Source organism: Heliconius melpomene, chromosome 20 (genome assembly GCF_056956725.1).
Source record: "Heliconius melpomene rosina isolate 202511_hmr_F chromosome 20, ASM5695672v1, whole genome shotgun sequence".
Taxonomy (NCBI): domain Eukaryota; kingdom Metazoa; phylum Arthropoda; class Insecta; order Lepidoptera; family Nymphalidae; genus Heliconius; species Heliconius melpomene.
Window position 1 is genome coordinate 2,066,266 of NC_140408.1, and position 18,183 is coordinate 2,084,448.

The 18,183-nt window shown below is 31.8% G+C and overlaps 3 protein-coding genes across 4 annotated transcripts; 2 read left to right on the top strand and 1 right to left on the bottom strand.

The window, feature by feature from the left end:
* The first annotated feature begins 1,946 nt into the window (after positions 1–1,946).
* On the top strand, positions 1,947–9,259 carry LOC146527485 (tetratricopeptide repeat protein 27). The gene is made up of 12 exons (XM_085204963.1): positions 1,947–2,150; positions 2,237–2,619; positions 3,291–3,549; positions 3,857–4,091; positions 4,701–4,925; positions 5,118–5,289; positions 5,719–5,794; positions 6,408–6,582; positions 7,082–7,268; positions 8,068–8,243; positions 8,629–8,776; positions 8,992–9,259. The coding sequence occupies exons 1-12, from the start codon at positions 2,087–2,089 to the stop codon at positions 9,256–9,258; spliced, it is 2,367 nt and encodes a 788-aa protein (XP_085061089.1). The 5' UTR covers positions 1,947–2,086; the 3' UTR covers position 9,259.
* A 1,083-nt stretch (positions 9,260–10,342) lies between these two features.
* On the top strand, positions 10,343–14,006 carry Rbsn-5 (Rabenosyn-5). 2 transcript variants are annotated; one of them, XM_085204544.1, is made up of 7 exons: positions 10,343–10,884; positions 11,033–11,180; positions 11,346–11,560; positions 11,970–12,164; positions 12,485–12,748; positions 13,225–13,297; positions 13,808–14,006. In XM_085204544.1, exons 1-7 carry the CDS (start codon positions 10,462–10,464, stop codon positions 13,915–13,917), a joined length of 1,428 nt encoding a protein of 475 aa, XP_085060670.1. In that variant the 5' UTR covers positions 10,343–10,461; the 3' UTR covers positions 13,918–14,006. The 2 variants fall into 2 exon arrangements, with proteins under 2 accessions (XP_085060670.1, XP_085060671.1); XM_085204545.1 differs by lacking the exon at positions 13,225–13,297 and having other exon boundaries at positions 10,344–10,884.
* A 146-nt stretch (positions 14,007–14,152) lies between these two features.
* On the bottom strand, positions 14,153–16,377 carry LOC146527487 (dynein axonemal intermediate chain 4). The gene has a single exon (XM_085204342.1). It carries the CDS (start codon positions 16,375–16,377, stop codon positions 14,194–14,196), a length of 2,184 nt encoding a protein of 727 aa, XP_085060468.1. The 3' UTR covers positions 14,153–14,193.
* Between the last annotated feature and the right edge of the window lie 1,806 nt (positions 16,378–18,183).

The following is an 18,183-nucleotide window of genomic DNA, read 5'->3' on the forward strand; positions in this document are numbered from 1 at the left end:
TTGATTTGATATTTAATATTTTATACATAACAATAGCAACTTTAATCGGCATTAACTGCAGAAATATTAACTGTGTCGCGGTTATTAGCTCGCGCCTCGCAGCCGGTGAAGCTAATATGTAAATCATCTGCTGGTGATGATGATCAATGTCGATCAATGTTTTGTTTAGCTCTACTTGTTTCACGTCTTCGTTTTTTCTTCTCTTCATTGCTTTAGTGCACCCCAGATCTATTTGAATAGGGCAATGTGGCTTGAACAATGTAAAAAAGGTAGCTAAGCTAAGATTTCGTTATTTAAGGTAACAGAAAATATGTCAACAGAAAAAATTTTCCAATCGAAAATCAGCAATGGTCTTTAGTTTTCAAGGATAGAGAAATGGCAAGTGAGATTTCAAAAATACTCCTTTAAATCCATTGTGCCTATATAATTACAAATATAAGTAGCACATACTTACCAAAATACACTAAAAATAGGAAAGATGCATTGATCTTTTACAAAATTAATAAAATACACGATTCTTTTTATTGGAATATAAAAATACACATCCGTCTTGCGTAATGGGTGTAAGCAAATTATAGCTGTCTAATATTACCAAATGAAAAGATATTACATTTAAGGTAACTTTAGTAGAAATTTTTTAAATGCAGATTTTTTGGATCACAGAAAAGAGTCAGATACGCGTAACAGCTAGTTTATTAAAAATTATAGTAAAAAGGCTGAAGCACATTTTGGAAATTATCATTAAAAAATCAACTCAAGTATATTCTACGCTGAAAATATGACACGGGCGTAATAACTTAAATTACAAATTTTTGAAACTATGAACTACGAATCTGAACATTCCACAGAAGAGGACAAATGATGTAATTTGAATTTTTTTCTTTACATTTTTTTTTAGATTTTGATGTGTAGTAGTAGTTTGATGTGTGTATATATATATATATATATATATATATATGGATAGTCTATACGTGTATATATATATATATATATATATATATATATATATATATATATATATACCATAAGGGGGTAGGCATAGTTAAATTTAGAATGAAAAATCATTCTATTTTTTTTAATTTGTTATAGCTATTGTAATATAACACTCATATGAGTATGACCCATATATGCTGCAAAACCACCAGACGAAACTACTGATAAAGATGAAGCGTGAAAAGCAGAGAATGAAAGAGATGAAAGGTTAACGAACAAATTCAGGGATAACACGAAGCTTTTCTGGCGAAAAGTTAGTGTTTCTCTAGGATGCTCGCTAACCTATAGAATGAAAGGGGTGCTTTCGAAGGACGGCGAAATTTTAACTGATCAACCACACTTTTTGCAGCGATGGGTGGAATTTTCCTAGGAGATGTATGAACGCCTCAGTCTCGAGTAACAGCGAAACGCTGAGTCTTGGTTTAGCTGATGGCGAAATCGGTATAAAAAAAGTCGAGAGTACAATACGTCGTCTGAAATGTGATAAGGAAGTGGGAGCAGATGGAGTTACTGCCGAGATGATCAAATACACGGCCACGGCACGGGCCACGCGTCTTCGACTTCATCTGGTTGACGTGGTTGAGGAGCAGTCATCGTGTCCTTAAAGGCAGAGGTTCACAGATAGACTGCGCAAGCCAGTGCCAGGGCTGTAGCCAGGGCTATCAGTTTGATTAGCTTGGGTAGATATTTTAAAAATAATGTTTTTTTTAATGTTGCATTTGATTCCAAGCTACTAACTATAAAGGCTAAATATATCTTTCTAAAATTATGAATAATATCATTTTTACTACCACGAACTATAATACAATATTTAAATTTAAAGTACAGTAATTTAACATAAAATATCGATATGAAGTGTTCTGTTCTGTTCTGTTCTTTCTATTATGGCGTTCTGAGACGATATGAAGTGCCTATATATCGTCAATTGTCAATAAAGTTTAGATGTCAAAGTCAATCACACATGTTTTGGCATTAGAGGTTACTTGTAACTTGATTTTTGGACTTATATTTTGTTAATTTATTTTATACTAAATTTATAGTCTGAACATTTTGCATTTTTGATATATAAAGATTGACATAATTTAAAAAAAAAATGGGAATAGATGGAGATTCTATGTTGTTTTTATGTAATTTTGATTGTCAATTAAGTAACACAGGTATTTTTAGTAATTAACATATTTACTATAGTATTTAAGATTTAATTTGATGGATTATTAATATCTTTACGTGTACATTGTTTCAGATTCAGATATTATAAAAAAACTGTGGTCAGGACAATGGGAGATAGGTGAAAAAGAATTATGTAAAGATATCTTAAATAGTGATTTGGAAAATGAGGCACTTGATAACAAAATAAAGAGTCATTGTGATAATAATGTCAGTGAAACGAAAATTCTGCAGACCGCCATTAATTTGTTATTGCTATTTTGTGAAAGAAATTGGAGCCCATATCCCAAGGAAATTGTCTTAGAAGATCTTTTAGGGGTGGAATGGCCAAAATCGATTGATGTTCTTAATAAATTGCAGAGAGATTCAGAACCTTTATACACTAATATATTATATCCAGAATTGCTATATTTTTCTTCACAATTATTCAATGCACTCTATTCTGCTAACCAAAATTTAGTGAGTTATTATTTTATATTTTAAACTAAACTATTTAACTGGATTAATTGCATTTGTGTATGTGTATATTTAGTAAATAGATTTATTTAGTATATAAATTTTTGGAAACTTTGTGTTTCAAATACTGCAGTAGTGGTAGTAGGAGTACCAAAGGTGTTCAAAACATTAAGTTTTCAAAAAAATATTATAGTAAGTAAATGTGATTAAGAAATCTTAAGGCCTTAAAAGTCTTAATCATTTCTAAATTTCATTATAATCTGCAATAATAGATTCATTACATACAATAAAATTAATATCAAAATATTATATTAATTTTATTTATGTAATAATATTAATATTAATATTATAATATATAACAATATAATATTATAATAAAGCTTGCTTAACACCTTAGATCTAAGTAAAATTTTATAAAACAATATAAAGTTAAAAATAATATTTTCTTTTAATAGGTATTAATTGTATGTATAAAAACAATAATGTAATTTATATATAAAATAAAAAAATTAGATATAATAATAAAATAAAAAAGGGTACACACCAAGCATCTGTAGTGCTGAAATAAATAAAAAAATATATAAAATAAAATATAATATCCCTGTCATTAATTTACTTACTTTATTTTCTTAATTAATTAATAGAATTATTTTTTTCTTGTTTACAAATTTTAGCTGAATCTCTGGTGGTGTTTTCGATGTAAAGTTGCTCATCAAAGAGCTTTAGAAGATACAAGTGCAACATTATATAATGAACTAGAACTTTTAATAGCAAAGCTGTACAATGAGTCACAAGTGTTAGAAAATCCAAGACTTAAGATATTATTGTATTTGGAAATAGCACAAGCTTATTTAATATATGGAAGGATACAAAAAGTTGAACAATATTTATTAAAGGCAAAAGAAATGGCTGGTTTAAAATTAGAACTAACAGGTGAATTTGATTTCATATTATCATAAAAAATAATTTAAATAAGTTTATGTGTTAAATAGATCTTTTTCAGATTTTAGGCAAAATTTATGTTAAATTTCACTCTATCTCCACTTTGTACCTGATTTTCCAGACTTTGGCTGATCAGTGCCAGAACTCTGTGCAAAGAAAAATCATTATTTTCTGGAGCGGAACTTAAATCCATGATCCTTTCAGTCATATTTACGACAACACATATTTAGCTTAATAAATAATGAAGATAAAATTTTTATGTCTACATATTTAATTTTTGTTTAATTCCATTTTTCAGGTGTACTTGGAAAGCGTACTAAGTTTCAACAAAATACTTTACCCCAGCTTGCTTTATCCAGTCAACTTGATGATAATTTGGATCGGCCATCTGCTGAAGAGAGCCATGGAAATTCAGATCTTCCCACAGATATAGAACTACAAGATGATGTAAGACTTAATAAGATTTCATTCAATGAGAAGATTAGTCAAGCAGAGTTGCCAAGCTTAGAACAAACACTTTGTTTGTTGAATGTGTAAGTTTATATCTATTATTTTAATAAAATGTAAATTTATAAAAGGCAAAACAATTGAAGGCACTTTCATGCTATCTTCCTGCATAACAGAATAGGCAATGGCAACCAAGTTATAAGACACTCCTTTCCTTTCATCTTGAGTTAAAGATTCCAACACCACTCTATGCTAGAATCGCACCAACTCCACTCTATGGTTTAGATCGAACAGACAACTGTCCCTTTTTACTCCCAGACATTACCCTATGCGCCACAACAGTCTGTATAAATGTTACAATTATTAAGTAATTGGATTAAGTATATGATTGTATGAAGATGAAATATTTTTGACATTTTTAAAGTGTTAATTCGATTTTTAGTGTAGTTATTTTCAGTAAAACATAAAAAATTATACATAGGCGACCGTTTCCAAGAGTCTCTGGTCCAATCCTGATAAATGCGATAGATTGTGGATTTGATTCGCACAAATTATTATTTTTTTCTGAATATGGTGGGAAAAAGAGAGCAGAAGTGTCTTAAAGGGAAAAAAGTGTCTTAACACTAGGTTCTTTCTTTGTTTCTCTGCTACAATGTAAAAAAGAACAAAAAAATCATAATTATAAAATTTTCCAGGCAATACATACAAAAATCCCAGCCAAAAGATGATTTAATGGTAGAAGAGCTACAGCCATATACAGAAGCTATATTATCTCAAAGTAAAGGGCCATGGGCGACTCGGGTAGCCATTTTGTTAATAAGGTGCAAGTTGGAAGCGAGTCATAAGAGAACAGTGGAAAGAGCAATGTTGCAATGTGAAACAATTGTTAATGATAAATCTGGAGTTGCTAGTACAGGCAGGTGAGATTCGATTTCCGTGCGGTGGAAAGATTCTATTTAAATTATTTTAATTTTTTCTCCTCTGTTATAGGAGAAAAAGAGTGGAGATAGAATCAAAGTAATATAATTTTATATTCTTCTAATTTTGAGATACTTAATTACCTCAGATCTGAGAAGAACTTTTTAAAAATAAAAATACATGCAACTTCACAGACTTTCATACTTATGGGCAACAGGACTGCCCCCAGCTTGGAACTGGCGTCAGCAGTTGGCAGATTTGTACCTAAGTCTAGGTTTAGTTAAGGCAGCTTTAGAAGAATACCTGAAGTTACAACTATGGGAAGATGTCATTGTGTGTTATACTATGTTGCAATTGAGGCATAAGGTAATAGAAAAAAGAATGATTTTAAATTTTGCATTACTCTAGAAATCAGTAATATGTAATAGTAGGAGAACTTTCAGTGCCATGGGAAATATTAGTAAGGGTCATAATTTTTTAAATAAAAGAATTGTTTAGAACTATTAAGTTGTAGATTTTTCATTTCTAGTTTTTTATGTACATAATATACATTCTTTTTATGTTGTATTTTCTTTCTATAAATTATCTTTTTATAATTTTATTATTTTGGTTATTCAATATATATTATATTAAGTATTATGCACAAATTGTAATTGATCTGAAGCCAGACAGACCAGATAGTATTATTAATTTAAAAGCCACCAGCAAAACTAAATAAAGAAATAAATAATTGTTTTAAAGGTGGCTTTGGTAGTTTAATCTCAAATTTAAAATTATTATTTTTGTATATTAAAGGCGGCAGAAATAATTCAGCAACAGATAGACATTGAACCAACTGTCAAGCTGTACTGTCTACTTGGTGATGCTACAGGTGATATTTTTTAATTGTTTTAAATACTTATTAATACTAATTTTTACTTGATGCTTTGCCCGCGTTTTTAAGGGGAATATATAAGAATGGTGTATAACACATTCTAAGTGCCCAAGGTAACTCTGTTGATTTCATTAAAACAATTAATATAATTTATATGGTCTTCCTTGATATCTAGACTGTCCTACATACAAAGATTTTTTAAATATTAGTTTCTAAAGATTCTTTTAACATTAGTATAGATTTCAAACTCTATTTAACATAATTATATATAATACAATATAAATAAAACGAACTGTTAATTCGTAACTAATAGTTTTTCGTAACAATCTAATTTTTTATTTGTTCAAATTATGTATTTAATAAACTTTCTTTTAAATACATTTTGAATACTATTTTGTTATTAAAAATAAATTATATAAAAATAAATAAATATTTACTTCAGTGGGAAACATTAAATTCAGAATTGGCAGAACTTATTTCCTAATGTAACATTAAAAAACATTTTTTTTTTACTTCATGCACATTTGTAGCAGGGTAGCCAGGGAGAATGGAGCGCTACTTTCTCTCTCTCCGTTTTCTTTGTAACATTTTTTTTTCTATAATATTTTAGACGACATAAAATGGTATGAAAAGGCGTGGGAATTTTCCAACTACAAAAGTAGTAGAGCTCAACGTCACTGGGGTAACTTCCTCTACGATCACAAGAAGTATGAAGAGTGTATTCCACATTATGAAAAGTCGGTTGAAATTAATTCTATACAAGAGAGTGTTTGGTTGAGATTGGGGTAAGAAATATTTATTTTAAATATGTATGAATATTTTTTTATATCATACTCAAAGTAGTTTCTCTCAATATAAGTTTAAGAGTCTTAAGATTAAGATTTTAACGTAGTACATGCTGCGTTAGATTTCGCCAATCAATCATAGATGGAAAATAAATATTAAAATTATAATCTGTATATAAATGACGTGCCGTAAAATTTTCCCTTCCCACAAGTTATAATCAATCCAATTCAAAATGAGCGTCTTCGAAGAATTAAACATGCTTATCTTAAACTGATGAACTGACTTGATTTGACTTTAGATTTCCTAAATTTATTTGTTTATTTTTTTTTACTTTCTTTTTCTTTATCGCGCAGGTAGGTAACTACCTAATTTCGAGTCATTGCGTGTTAAGTGGCGAAGCTCAACGCCGTGATTTATTATATTTTTTCAGCTATACATATTTATATAATAATTTACTTAATTATTATTTACATAATTAAATTTCAATATATTTTTCAGCTATTCAGCTCTAATAACAGAAAATTGGGAATTATCAGCGAAAGCCTATAGAAGATATACATATTTACAACCGAATACATTCGAGGCGTGGAATAATTTGGCGAAAGTGTATGTGAAACAAGGGGATAAGAACAGGGCGTACAGGGCTCTAATGGAGGCTCTGAGATTTAATTATGATAATTGGAAAGTAAGTTTGTGCCTGGATATATATTATTTTGATGTTTGATTAATGTCATTAAAAAAATCGACATTGTTCTTTTTTTTGTCTTTACACTTATTATATTTAAGCTGTTTTAAAGACATTCTAACTCTCAACCCGTAAATAGTTTTGTCTCAATAAATTTAAACAACAAGAACTCAATCAATAACAAAATATTAACTCAATAAATTGAGACAAAATTCATATTATAAATAAATATTACATATAGGTTGTTTTAATTAATATACATATAGGTAGTTTTATTAATAAATGAGTCATATAAAAGTAAAAGCAGCAACATCCTTTTTTTTAAATGTAACTATAAGTGTAATATGTAGTGTAGCAGCTACACTAACTAAGATTACATTTTAAAAAAATGGATGTTGCGGCTTTTGCTCTTATATGACACAAATATTAGTATTTGAAACTACAACCATCGCGTTTATCCACAACTGTGGAACGACAACATTTTTTAACTATGGTTTTTCAACAATATAGTTAACATATTAAAGGAAAGAAGGAACCTAGCATTGTGATATGATATTCTACTCCACACTTTTCGCCGTATTATCGAGACATTGCGTCTTGAGTGATTTGTCATATTACCAGAGCGAGGAAGTGAAAATATAAAATGTATTCATTTCTCCGAGTGGGAGTCGAACCCACAGCCCTCGCGTTTTCAGTCACACACTGTGCCTCAACGGCCTCTGTATAAAATTAGCTTAAATAATTTTGAAAAAAATTTAATCAATCCTATCTATTACTATCTTTTCTATTATATTTCCAGCTATGGGAAAACATAATACTAGTAAGTATAGACACGGGCCATTTCGAAGATGTCCTCCGCGGATGTCACAGGATACTTGATTTACAACAAAAATACGAGGATATTGATTTATTATCCCTATTAGTGAAAGCCATTGTGCAGGATATGCAAGATGCGGATGGTAATAGTGCTGCTAGGTAATTATTTTTTGTATTTTTTTGCAGCTTCACGCTTTATGCCGCGCACAGTAGGGATAGATATATATATAGATATAGATAGGTAGAGGGAACCTCGTGTTAAGACACTCCGTTGCCCACACACCCCCTAATTCTGGAGGCATTGCGTGTTGAGTGGCGGAACTCAACGCCGTTATTTGTGTATGAATGTGCCGTATGAAGTGCCGTAGGAATTAATAATTACTGCAATCCCTGCCGCGGCTTCGTCCGCTTAATGTTATTGTTTTATTAGGTATTGACAAATTATACAATAAGTTTAATTTAAATTGGTGTAGTAATCTTTGAGTTAAAGTGTAATTATGATTTCTGATATTCTTATTAATATTTACTGATTTATACTACACAGATTAAGAAAACGTGCTTTGGAGTTATTTGGCAGAATAACGTCCATTCATCAAAATAAACCTGAAATATGGCGGCTATATTCAGACTTAAGTCCGACGTATTTGTTGAAAGGACAACGTTTACTTAAAGCATATAAAGGATTTACGCAGGTGAGGAAAAACATCCCTTACTTATCACATAGTACATGTTAAATAAATAAAAATTGTCTAGATTTATTTATTTTTGATTATTTATTACATTTGATGATAAACTTATGAATTAATTAACAACATAGCCAAAATTAACTTTTTATATTTTATATACATAATTATGTATGACATTACTATTTAACCATACTATATATTATAGTAATATTTCATTACAGAGCGGTAATTGGTCAAGCAATCCCGACACTTGTAAAAAGGTGATGGAGCTAGCAGAACATTTACTAGATTACAGTATCAAAGCAAGACAAGAAGCCGAACCAAAAGACCACATACAAGTGAATCAACAGCTTTCCTCGGCCCGTTTAACCGGACAAGCTGTTATAAAAGCAGTCGAAAAACAAAATTGGCCAGAAACTGAAAATATGTTGCAGGAATTAAAAGAATTGTTCAATAATGTCACTGAATATATGAAATCTGCTATGTAAAGCTTGTGTTTTATTTTTTTCTTTAGAGTGACGTTTTTACAGAAACTATTTATTTATTTTGTTTTAAAATGGTGTCTTCTTGTATTTATTGCCTGTGAATGATTTGATAAAAGCGAATGAATAAATCTATAAAAAACTACTGAGTAATAAGGATCTAAATTCTAAACACTTGTTTTGAACAATAAATTTTTAATATAAAAATACTAAATTACTTCTTTTAGAGGAAATGAAAAAAAATTATAATTCCACTCGGATTTAAAATAATCAAATGGTCGTAAATTCAAATGGAAATGCATAATACAATAGAGTATCTATACTAATATAATAAAGCGGAAGAGTTTGTTTGTTTGTTTGTTTGTTTGTTTGAACGCTAAGATCTCTGGATCTACTGGATCGATTTACTTTGTTTTTGTTTTGTATGAAAGCTGCATTCTTCAGAAGTGCTATAGGCTATATAACATTACATTACACATATATACTAATAAATTAAAATACTTTCTAATTTGACATGCAATTTATTCTGCCATGTTAATAACAACCGTCGTCGCTACGCGACCGCGTTCGTTACCGCGTCATTTTGATATTCATCCTTATGAAAATAAATATAATAGTCACTTTTAGCATTTCATCTAGATTGAAATTATATTTCTATAGAAATTATATTCTTATATTTCAAGCAGGCGTAGCCGCGTCCGGGTCCGCTAGTGTAATTATAAAACACAAAGTAGATTTCGAAATGAAGTATTTTATTATTAAATAATTTTAGGTATATGACTAATTTAGTTATTTACAATATAGCAAAACGTAACAGTGGGCAGCGTGTAACTATTCATGCGAAAGTTATCAGTTCGAGCCCCATTTGGTGCATTCAACTATGTCCCAGTTGTAGGAAATAAAGCCTCAAGATGAAAAGAAAACTATTTTTATTCAGCAGCTATATATACTGAAATAGTATAAAAATAAACAGTGCAATATAAAAAAAAACAATATATTTTAACAACACTCTACTTGCGTTTCGTGATTGCAACATTTTATGTACAATTATACTTTGAATTTGAAGTAGCAATAACAAAACGCTTTATGACGTTTCATCTAAGTAATGAATAATTGAATAGTGGCAGTGGGTGAATGAATGAAAATTGATCTAAACAAATTAAATTATAATGGAAAATTTAATTTACTGCGAGTAGTTAATGTGAAATAATGGCAGCTGCTAGTGAAGATGAAATTTTAGAGGGATTTTTATGCCCTATTTGTAAGGCCGACCTAAAATCAGCTAGTCAACTCACAACTCATTTCGAAAGTTTGCACCAAGAAGAACAAGATATCCTTAAATCTTTGAAAGAAATATTTGGTAAAGCCCGTAAAATAATCTTAAATAATGATGAATCAGACCTGAAGGAGACGTTTGATCGTGCTCTTAAGTTTAATTCTCAGGAATACAACTATCCCATTGAAGAACAGACAATAGGCGTATCTAGAAGTTCATCAGATTATTTTAAAGCAGTGCGATCTGCGAGATTGGAGAGATATGCTACGGAGACTAATAAATTGTTAATCAGATTAGATAAATTAGTGTGTAATATGCCAAGTGAGGCCAACCAAAGAAAACAACATGAGCAGGAAGTGAGTAACTTTGTTTTTTAATGCTTTTAATAACTAGCTAAAATGATTAGTACCAAAAAAGTTAAAGTGCAATTTTTGGGCACTAGGTCATATACAGGTTATATATGAGGTTTTCTTATTACTGCATTAATATACTTGATCTTTTCAGGTTGTGCCATGGCTTGATGGTTCATCAGTAAAACTCTGCCCTAATTGTGCTAAAGCATTTAGTTTAACTAGAAGAAAACACCATTGTAGGCTTTGTGGATCTATTCTCTGTCATGACTGCTCTATATTTTTAGACTTAAATATTGCCAGTAAGTGTGGTGTTGATATGTTTTTTTACTGCCAATAAAGATCATAGAATAACTGTTTCACACATAGAGTAACATTATATTATATGTTCTGTTTTCATTATTATTATTATAACACTCAAATCAAATCATTTTTTAAATTTATTTATTATATTGCCTTACTTTCAGAAACTATAGTAGATCCGTCCGTGCCTCAGACTTCACAAGCAGAAGAAGTCAATGAGAAAAATAGCCTTCGTCTCTGTGAACATTGCTATAATCTTATTGAATTAAGAAAGCAGGTTCAAGAGAATAGAAATGCTAAAACTGTTCTTATGACTGGATATGAACAGATGAGAAGTTTAATAGACCAGGCTCGACCAGCAGTTGCTATGTATGAAAAGGTATTTTGAAAATATAGTTTTTTTCAGGCTCCCATTTTATCCAGGTTATAGGAGGATAGGCAGAATTATATTAAAAGAAGAGATCTAGTATTAAGTCACTCAGTGCCTTGTTATCAGTCGGAATTCAAGATATTGCATGTGGCTTAGAGTACTCAACCCTGCACTTTGTCCCACTGAAATGATAGAATATGAATAACATATTGCTTCCAGTGGTGAGTGAACTTGCTTTATGCTTTGTTTCTACCTAAGCAGAGAAATTAAATCATTCCCTGAGGGAGAATCCAAACCACAATGACCATATTTGCTGTAGGATCTTACAGCAAATATGGTCACCTGTGCAAGCAGAATAGGAGCAAATATGGTATGTGGCGCCTGTGTGTCATAGACACCAAAAATATTTCCGTTACAGATGTGTCAAAGTCTTTTTGATGGTGAAACAACATACAATCTACAAGATGTAAATGCAATGCGTGGTCGTATTGGAAAACTAGCGGAGGGCATTGACCTCTTGAGCAAGCAGATTATAGCGCTCCCAGCAGAACCTAACACCAGGCAGGCTAAACTACAGAATGCTATACGACAAGCCGCCGCTCAATATATAAAGGTAAATATGGTTAATTTTGTTTTATTTTTACATGTAGATAGGCAGAAGGAAACTGGTGTTAAGAGTTCTAGACACTAATCCAATTTTCGTGACATTGCATGTTGAATTACGGAAGTCAACATCCGGCTTTGTTTTTATGAGAATGTGCAAATAAAAATATATTTTTCACTCTAGGCAATGATTTATTATTAATTCGCCGATTATTAGGTTCTCTTTGTTTGTCATGTTAAAGAAAATATAAACATTCCAATTCATTAATATATCAGCACATTTTTAAAATCATTAAACTAAGCAAGTACTATTCTAAAAATGAATTCCAGGATGACCTATTATCACTCCGTAAATTACCAACCGAGGCTCAAATAGAGGAAGTAAGGAAGGAAAGATATGAGAGAGCCCAAAAACAAATACAAATAGAAAGAGAGAAAACCGAGAAGGATAGGGTTTGGAGGGATCAAGCAGGACAGGACAGACGGGATGATGGGGATAGGGTGCAACATGACGAGGATAACCCTATCCTGGAGCAAATGAATATTATTAGGGGGTATATTAAGGATGCGAGGAAGGAGTTAAGGTTTGAAGAGGTAAGTTGTATGTTTTGTAGTTGACAAAAATCGATAATTTCACATGAAGTCAAACAACACTTTAAACAAGAGCATAAATTATTAGAAAGCATAGTATGATGTAGAGAATTGATTTTAATTTTATCATGTTGGAATTTTTTTATTGATTTCTAACAATACATTTTTTTAAAAGTTTCTTTCCAGCTCTACTTTTATAATCACTCACATAAATGCAAAGCTCAGCTTAAATCTCGCGAACTGAACTCTTATATTTTATTAAATAAACTTTAAATTTATTGCAAACAATCAAAATTATAAGTTTTTGTCAATTTAAAATTAATTCAATTAATAATATTGTATGAATTAATATATAAGTGACATTTGTTAAAGATGCCTGATTGTAGTAATATTAATAAAGAAATTAAAGCTTATTTTTCTATTATTATATGAGAGTTATTATTGGTAAAAAGAAATAATAATTGCCACTGCCTTTGCAGCCCTGGATCACAGTGTCTGAATCGCAAAGTTTTGCATCTGTGGGTAACTTACCGCAACTTATTGTCAAAACATGTAATATATTTATATAATATTATTACTATATATTTTCATCTACACTCACCTCGGAGTAGACAACTTGGTGAAATTGCTAATTATCAATAGTAATTGGAACAAAATGTTTGCATTATAAAAAATAATTTAAATTTTACAGAAAAATAACTTTTTAAAATTTTAATTTCTACTTCTATTTTTAATTTCTGATAAATACAAATGGTAAAGCTAGTCTTTAGAAAGAGCCAGTGCTTAGTAATAAATAGTAAACCTCTTCACAATTAATAATAGCAAATAAGCATTTAGTTTTAAAAGCTACATCATATCAAAATTTTAATAGTATTAGCATTAGACCTGAATGTATGTGGCTAGAGTACATGATATTTAATAAGTTTGAAATTCCATTTTTTGTGTAAATTTCGACTTTATTGTTAATTTTCCACTTATATAGATTTATTGAATCTATGCTTACTTTGTTTGATTTTTGTCTATAATTATTTATTTAGTGCTAATATAAAACCATATTTTCAGGTGGCGATTCTAGAAACCAATCTCAAGGAGCTAAAGAAGGAGTATCAGCTTCAAATGCTTTCAAAACCCTAGTCATGTCTATAAGAAATAAGCTTAATTTATATTTATAATTATAGTTTGAGCACTTCTTGTATTTAATTAATATATAATTATATTTAATTTTTACATTCTGATGTCAGAATAAAGAGTCGAAGGTTAACCAGTCTTTTTTATTTGCACATCCCCATTATATTTAAGTTAACATTATTTTTTAAATATAAGGTATAATATTTATTGAGAATAAAAAATATTAACAATAATATTATTAAAACATGATTCTTCAATTGTTATAAGAACAAATTCAAAATTCGTGTATTTAATATTTAAAAATACTTAATTTATGAGAGTCAATCACCAAATTTTTCTCTAAATTTTTCTAATTTCTCCAATTGCCTTAATAACTGTGGTCGAGTGCATATTGCTCTTTTTATCGTCTCGTCCAATAATTTCGTTTGGTAAAATGGTGGTAAAGGTGTATCTTCCAAATGGAAAGTATGGACGCGTCCTTGTGTGTCGCCAACAAACACATTATCCCCTGATGGCGTGAACTTTATATATGTTAACACTACATTTGCAGGAAAAGAGTATTCCGCACAAGGCATGTGAGTTTTCCTTCGGAGGTCCCAGATTGATAGGACGTTACCACTTGCTGATATAATAATTGTCGAATTTACTGGACAAAATGCTATATCGTACACGGCAGAAGGGCCATTCATTGTTAGGATGACATCGTCAATGCCCTCCATCCAAAGCCGTATCGCGTTATCTGCACCACAAGTTGCCAGCAAATGAGGCATGAAAGGCGAAAATTGCAAACTATAAACTGGGCCTGTATGAGCTCTAAATACATCCATATGTTGATTTAAATAATGTGTCGAACATTTATGTACACAGCCTTCGTCTGTTCCCACTAAATAAATATGTTCTATCCTTGGATGCCATTTCATACATAAAGCTGCTGGATATCTCGTTATTGGAACGTCTTCTTTCGTACATAACTTCGGTGCTTCTAATCCCCTCATTTTACCCTCGACGGTAGAAATTCGCATTAGTGGGGTACAAATAAAATCATGGGTTTTTGTACTCATGAATTTATTTATTCTTCCATCTTGACAAGTTGTTATGACATATTGGTTGTCCTTGTCTATAGACCGCCAGTTTGTCGTCCAAATTGGTTCGAAGCAGGGATTTGTATCGCGCTTACTTTTTGCGACTGTTTTGACCTCATAAGAGGTAATGTCCAAAATTAATACGTCACCGTTTGCAAAACCACACGCGAGCCAATTTGGGTTTTTATCTGCGAATGCGACTGATGTTAATGGATCTTGAAAATTATACATTCTCTCCGGCTTGCATGGATTTTTACTGCACCACACGCACACTAGCCCTGTATGGTGTTCGGCGTATGTAAATTTCCCGTGAGCGACAGCCAGTATGTTTTGGTTTTTGGGATTGAAACTGATACTTGCTATGGGTCTACCTTCTGTCTCTTCACACTCCAGTGTCCAAAGAGGTTTCATAGAATATATGTAAATTAAGTCTAATGAAAGTGGATCTAATCTGATCAAACCACGAAACTTTTTCTGTGCATTTGAATATTCTAATGTTGCTAAAACCCGTTCTGTTAAAAGAACAGCATCCAAAAATTCTGGGGATCTTGAAATTTCATCATAAACTTTTCCCCTTCTCTCTGCTGAGGGGTCATAGGTATCTTTTTTCTTACGCAGTAAACTGGGCGCAGCTGCTTGATACATAACCATTTCATCAGGTTTTTCTTCTTCCTTTACTTTGGCGAGGCGCGCATAAGTATCATGCATATCCCACAACGACGCAAACGCAATAGCGTTTCTTTTTTGAGGTCTCACAGCGAGTGTGTGCCTCGTTTGAGTAACACATTCCTTAGTTTGTGTTTCCTCTGTCACCATTTTACGATTTTTACCTTTCCCTACAGTTATGTATTGGTAGAATTCATTTTCTTCTTCGACAGTATTGCCTTCGGGCGTTCCTTTTTCATATGAAAAACTAGGAAAGTTTAAAAGGAAGCGAGTGCTGGTTTCTTTTAAAACAACAAATATTTCTGGTGGATACGACATAATGGGATTTCTTTTCGGCAAATAAAAAGCTGAAGGTGCTATTTCCAGGTCGACCGCGCCAGATGTAAATCCCTCTTCTGTGTTCAACGTGTGATCGATATAGATGTCGTCAAGGGAGATCGTTGTAGCGTACACCTTCATTCCGACATCGGCGACAGATTTGGATTTGCTTTTTCCCGCTTTCAGAGTTATTTCACTGCGACCTTGATTTTTATTTGCTAGGGACGCGTGTGAAAATGTATCATCCATAGTAATAAAATTAGGATCCACTATATTATCTGGTGTAACGTCAACATCATCAACAATTATTCGATATAACAGTCTTGTTTCCATAAAGTTGAGTGCGACCTTGCTGTGTTTAGATGAGGACTCGAAGATGCTACTTTTTGATAGCTCTTCCATCATTCCGCTGTTTATTACAGATTTATGGGACTGCATTTTGGTTTTCTTATAAGAATCTATAAACTTTTATCATGAAAATAAATATATTTATTGACTAGGATACAATTATCATTATAGGTAGGTAAATGGTAGGTAATGTAAATAATAATTAAATGTCAATATTTTTGGCATCTCGATTTCATTTAAACCTCCTTCGTAACATTAATTTCGTTGTAAAGGTTAATGGTAAAGTTGTAAAATTATAAAAAATAGAGACAGTATGACCACAAAGCCAACGGTCGTGGGTTTAGTTCTTCTTTGGGGAAATTAAACATTTTCATTTTCTCGCTCTGGTATCAGCACAAAGCGCATTAAGTTCCACCACTCACATAATATCTTGGAATATGAGCGGTGCGCAGGGAACTCACGGATTTTCATTCCCTCGCTGTGGTGTTACCAGAAGAATGGTGTTGAGTTCTGTCACTCACCACGGCACTAGCGGCGTTAGGGTAGGGCGACCGCCCAGGAGCGCCGAATAGAAAGGGCACCGTAGACGCCCGTTTAGGGCGCTTTGCGCAAAGATGTATTGGGTATTTGCTGCCCGGTGCGGCTTAGGGGACTTGATGTCCTTTAAAATGGTCTAAGATCTAAAAAAAAAAACAAAGCCATCGTCGTCTTTGATATCTAAAAAAAATAATAATAAAAGAGATCGCAGATAGAAAGGCTAGAAGAAGTGAAATTTTATTAGTTTTTGTCATTATTTATTTTTTTAATAGATGGTTATTCCGTTGTACCCATTCCCTTTTTTGTATATTATTGAAATGTAGTTAGGTGGCGCCGAAAAAATTTCGCCCAGCGCTCCGGTAGTGCTAAAACTGGCACTGCACCACGGAATACCTCCTTAATTAGGTAGAGAGTGGGGAACAGACGTATCTTAAACACTAGTTTCCCATTTCATCGTAGCGTAAAGCTTAAATAAATACATATACATATAATATGTACTCAAAATGGCGTAAGATAATGTTTCATGGTTAGCATCCTACCATATCGCACACGGCGTCGTCGCGCTTTGCGGAGCATGTTTCCGGTTGCAAGTTCAATGGTTTCTTTTCTTTTCTTATGTGGTTAATCGGAGTAGACTTAGCTTAGTTGTTGGAAATAAAAATTAAACAAAAAAACGTATTAAAATGTTAAACGACTCATTAATTTTATTTATTAAGTTATTTAAATGGGAGGGAGGGAGGTAGGACGCAACTGAATGCGATGTTTGTATGTTCGATATAGGTATATATTCTTTTATTTGTTTTAATAGACATAGTTCGGCGTTGAGTTCCGCTAATCTACACGCAGTGTCTCGGGCGGACAGTGGAGAATAGTTATAAATACTGTAAAGAATAAAGCGTGAACCTAAAAAATATGCATGATCGCGATAAAGAAAGATATAGTGTCAATGATTCGAATTTGGGTTCGAATTGGATAAAATATTTATTTATTTAAAGAGGTGAACTCTTGTGTAGCAGCAGAGTTGGAAGGGGGAATCTAGTGTTTAGATAATCTGTTCCCCACTTTTAATCCAACATTCGATTAACGTTGTATATTGAGTGGTTGAATTCAAAGCTGGGCTTTGTCTTGTTGGCATACCGGAAAAATAGTACATTTCTCTGAGTGGGAATCGAACCTACAACAGTCGCGCTTACAGTTAGACACTGTGTCGCTGCGCCAAGACAGTCTCTAAAACGATTATGCTCAAATTATATTCTTCGCCCCTAGTTAAGTTATACAAAGGCAAAAAGGATATACTTATATACTTGCATAAAAAAACAAAAGTTGTTTAAAGAAAAACGTAAACATACCTACACCTAC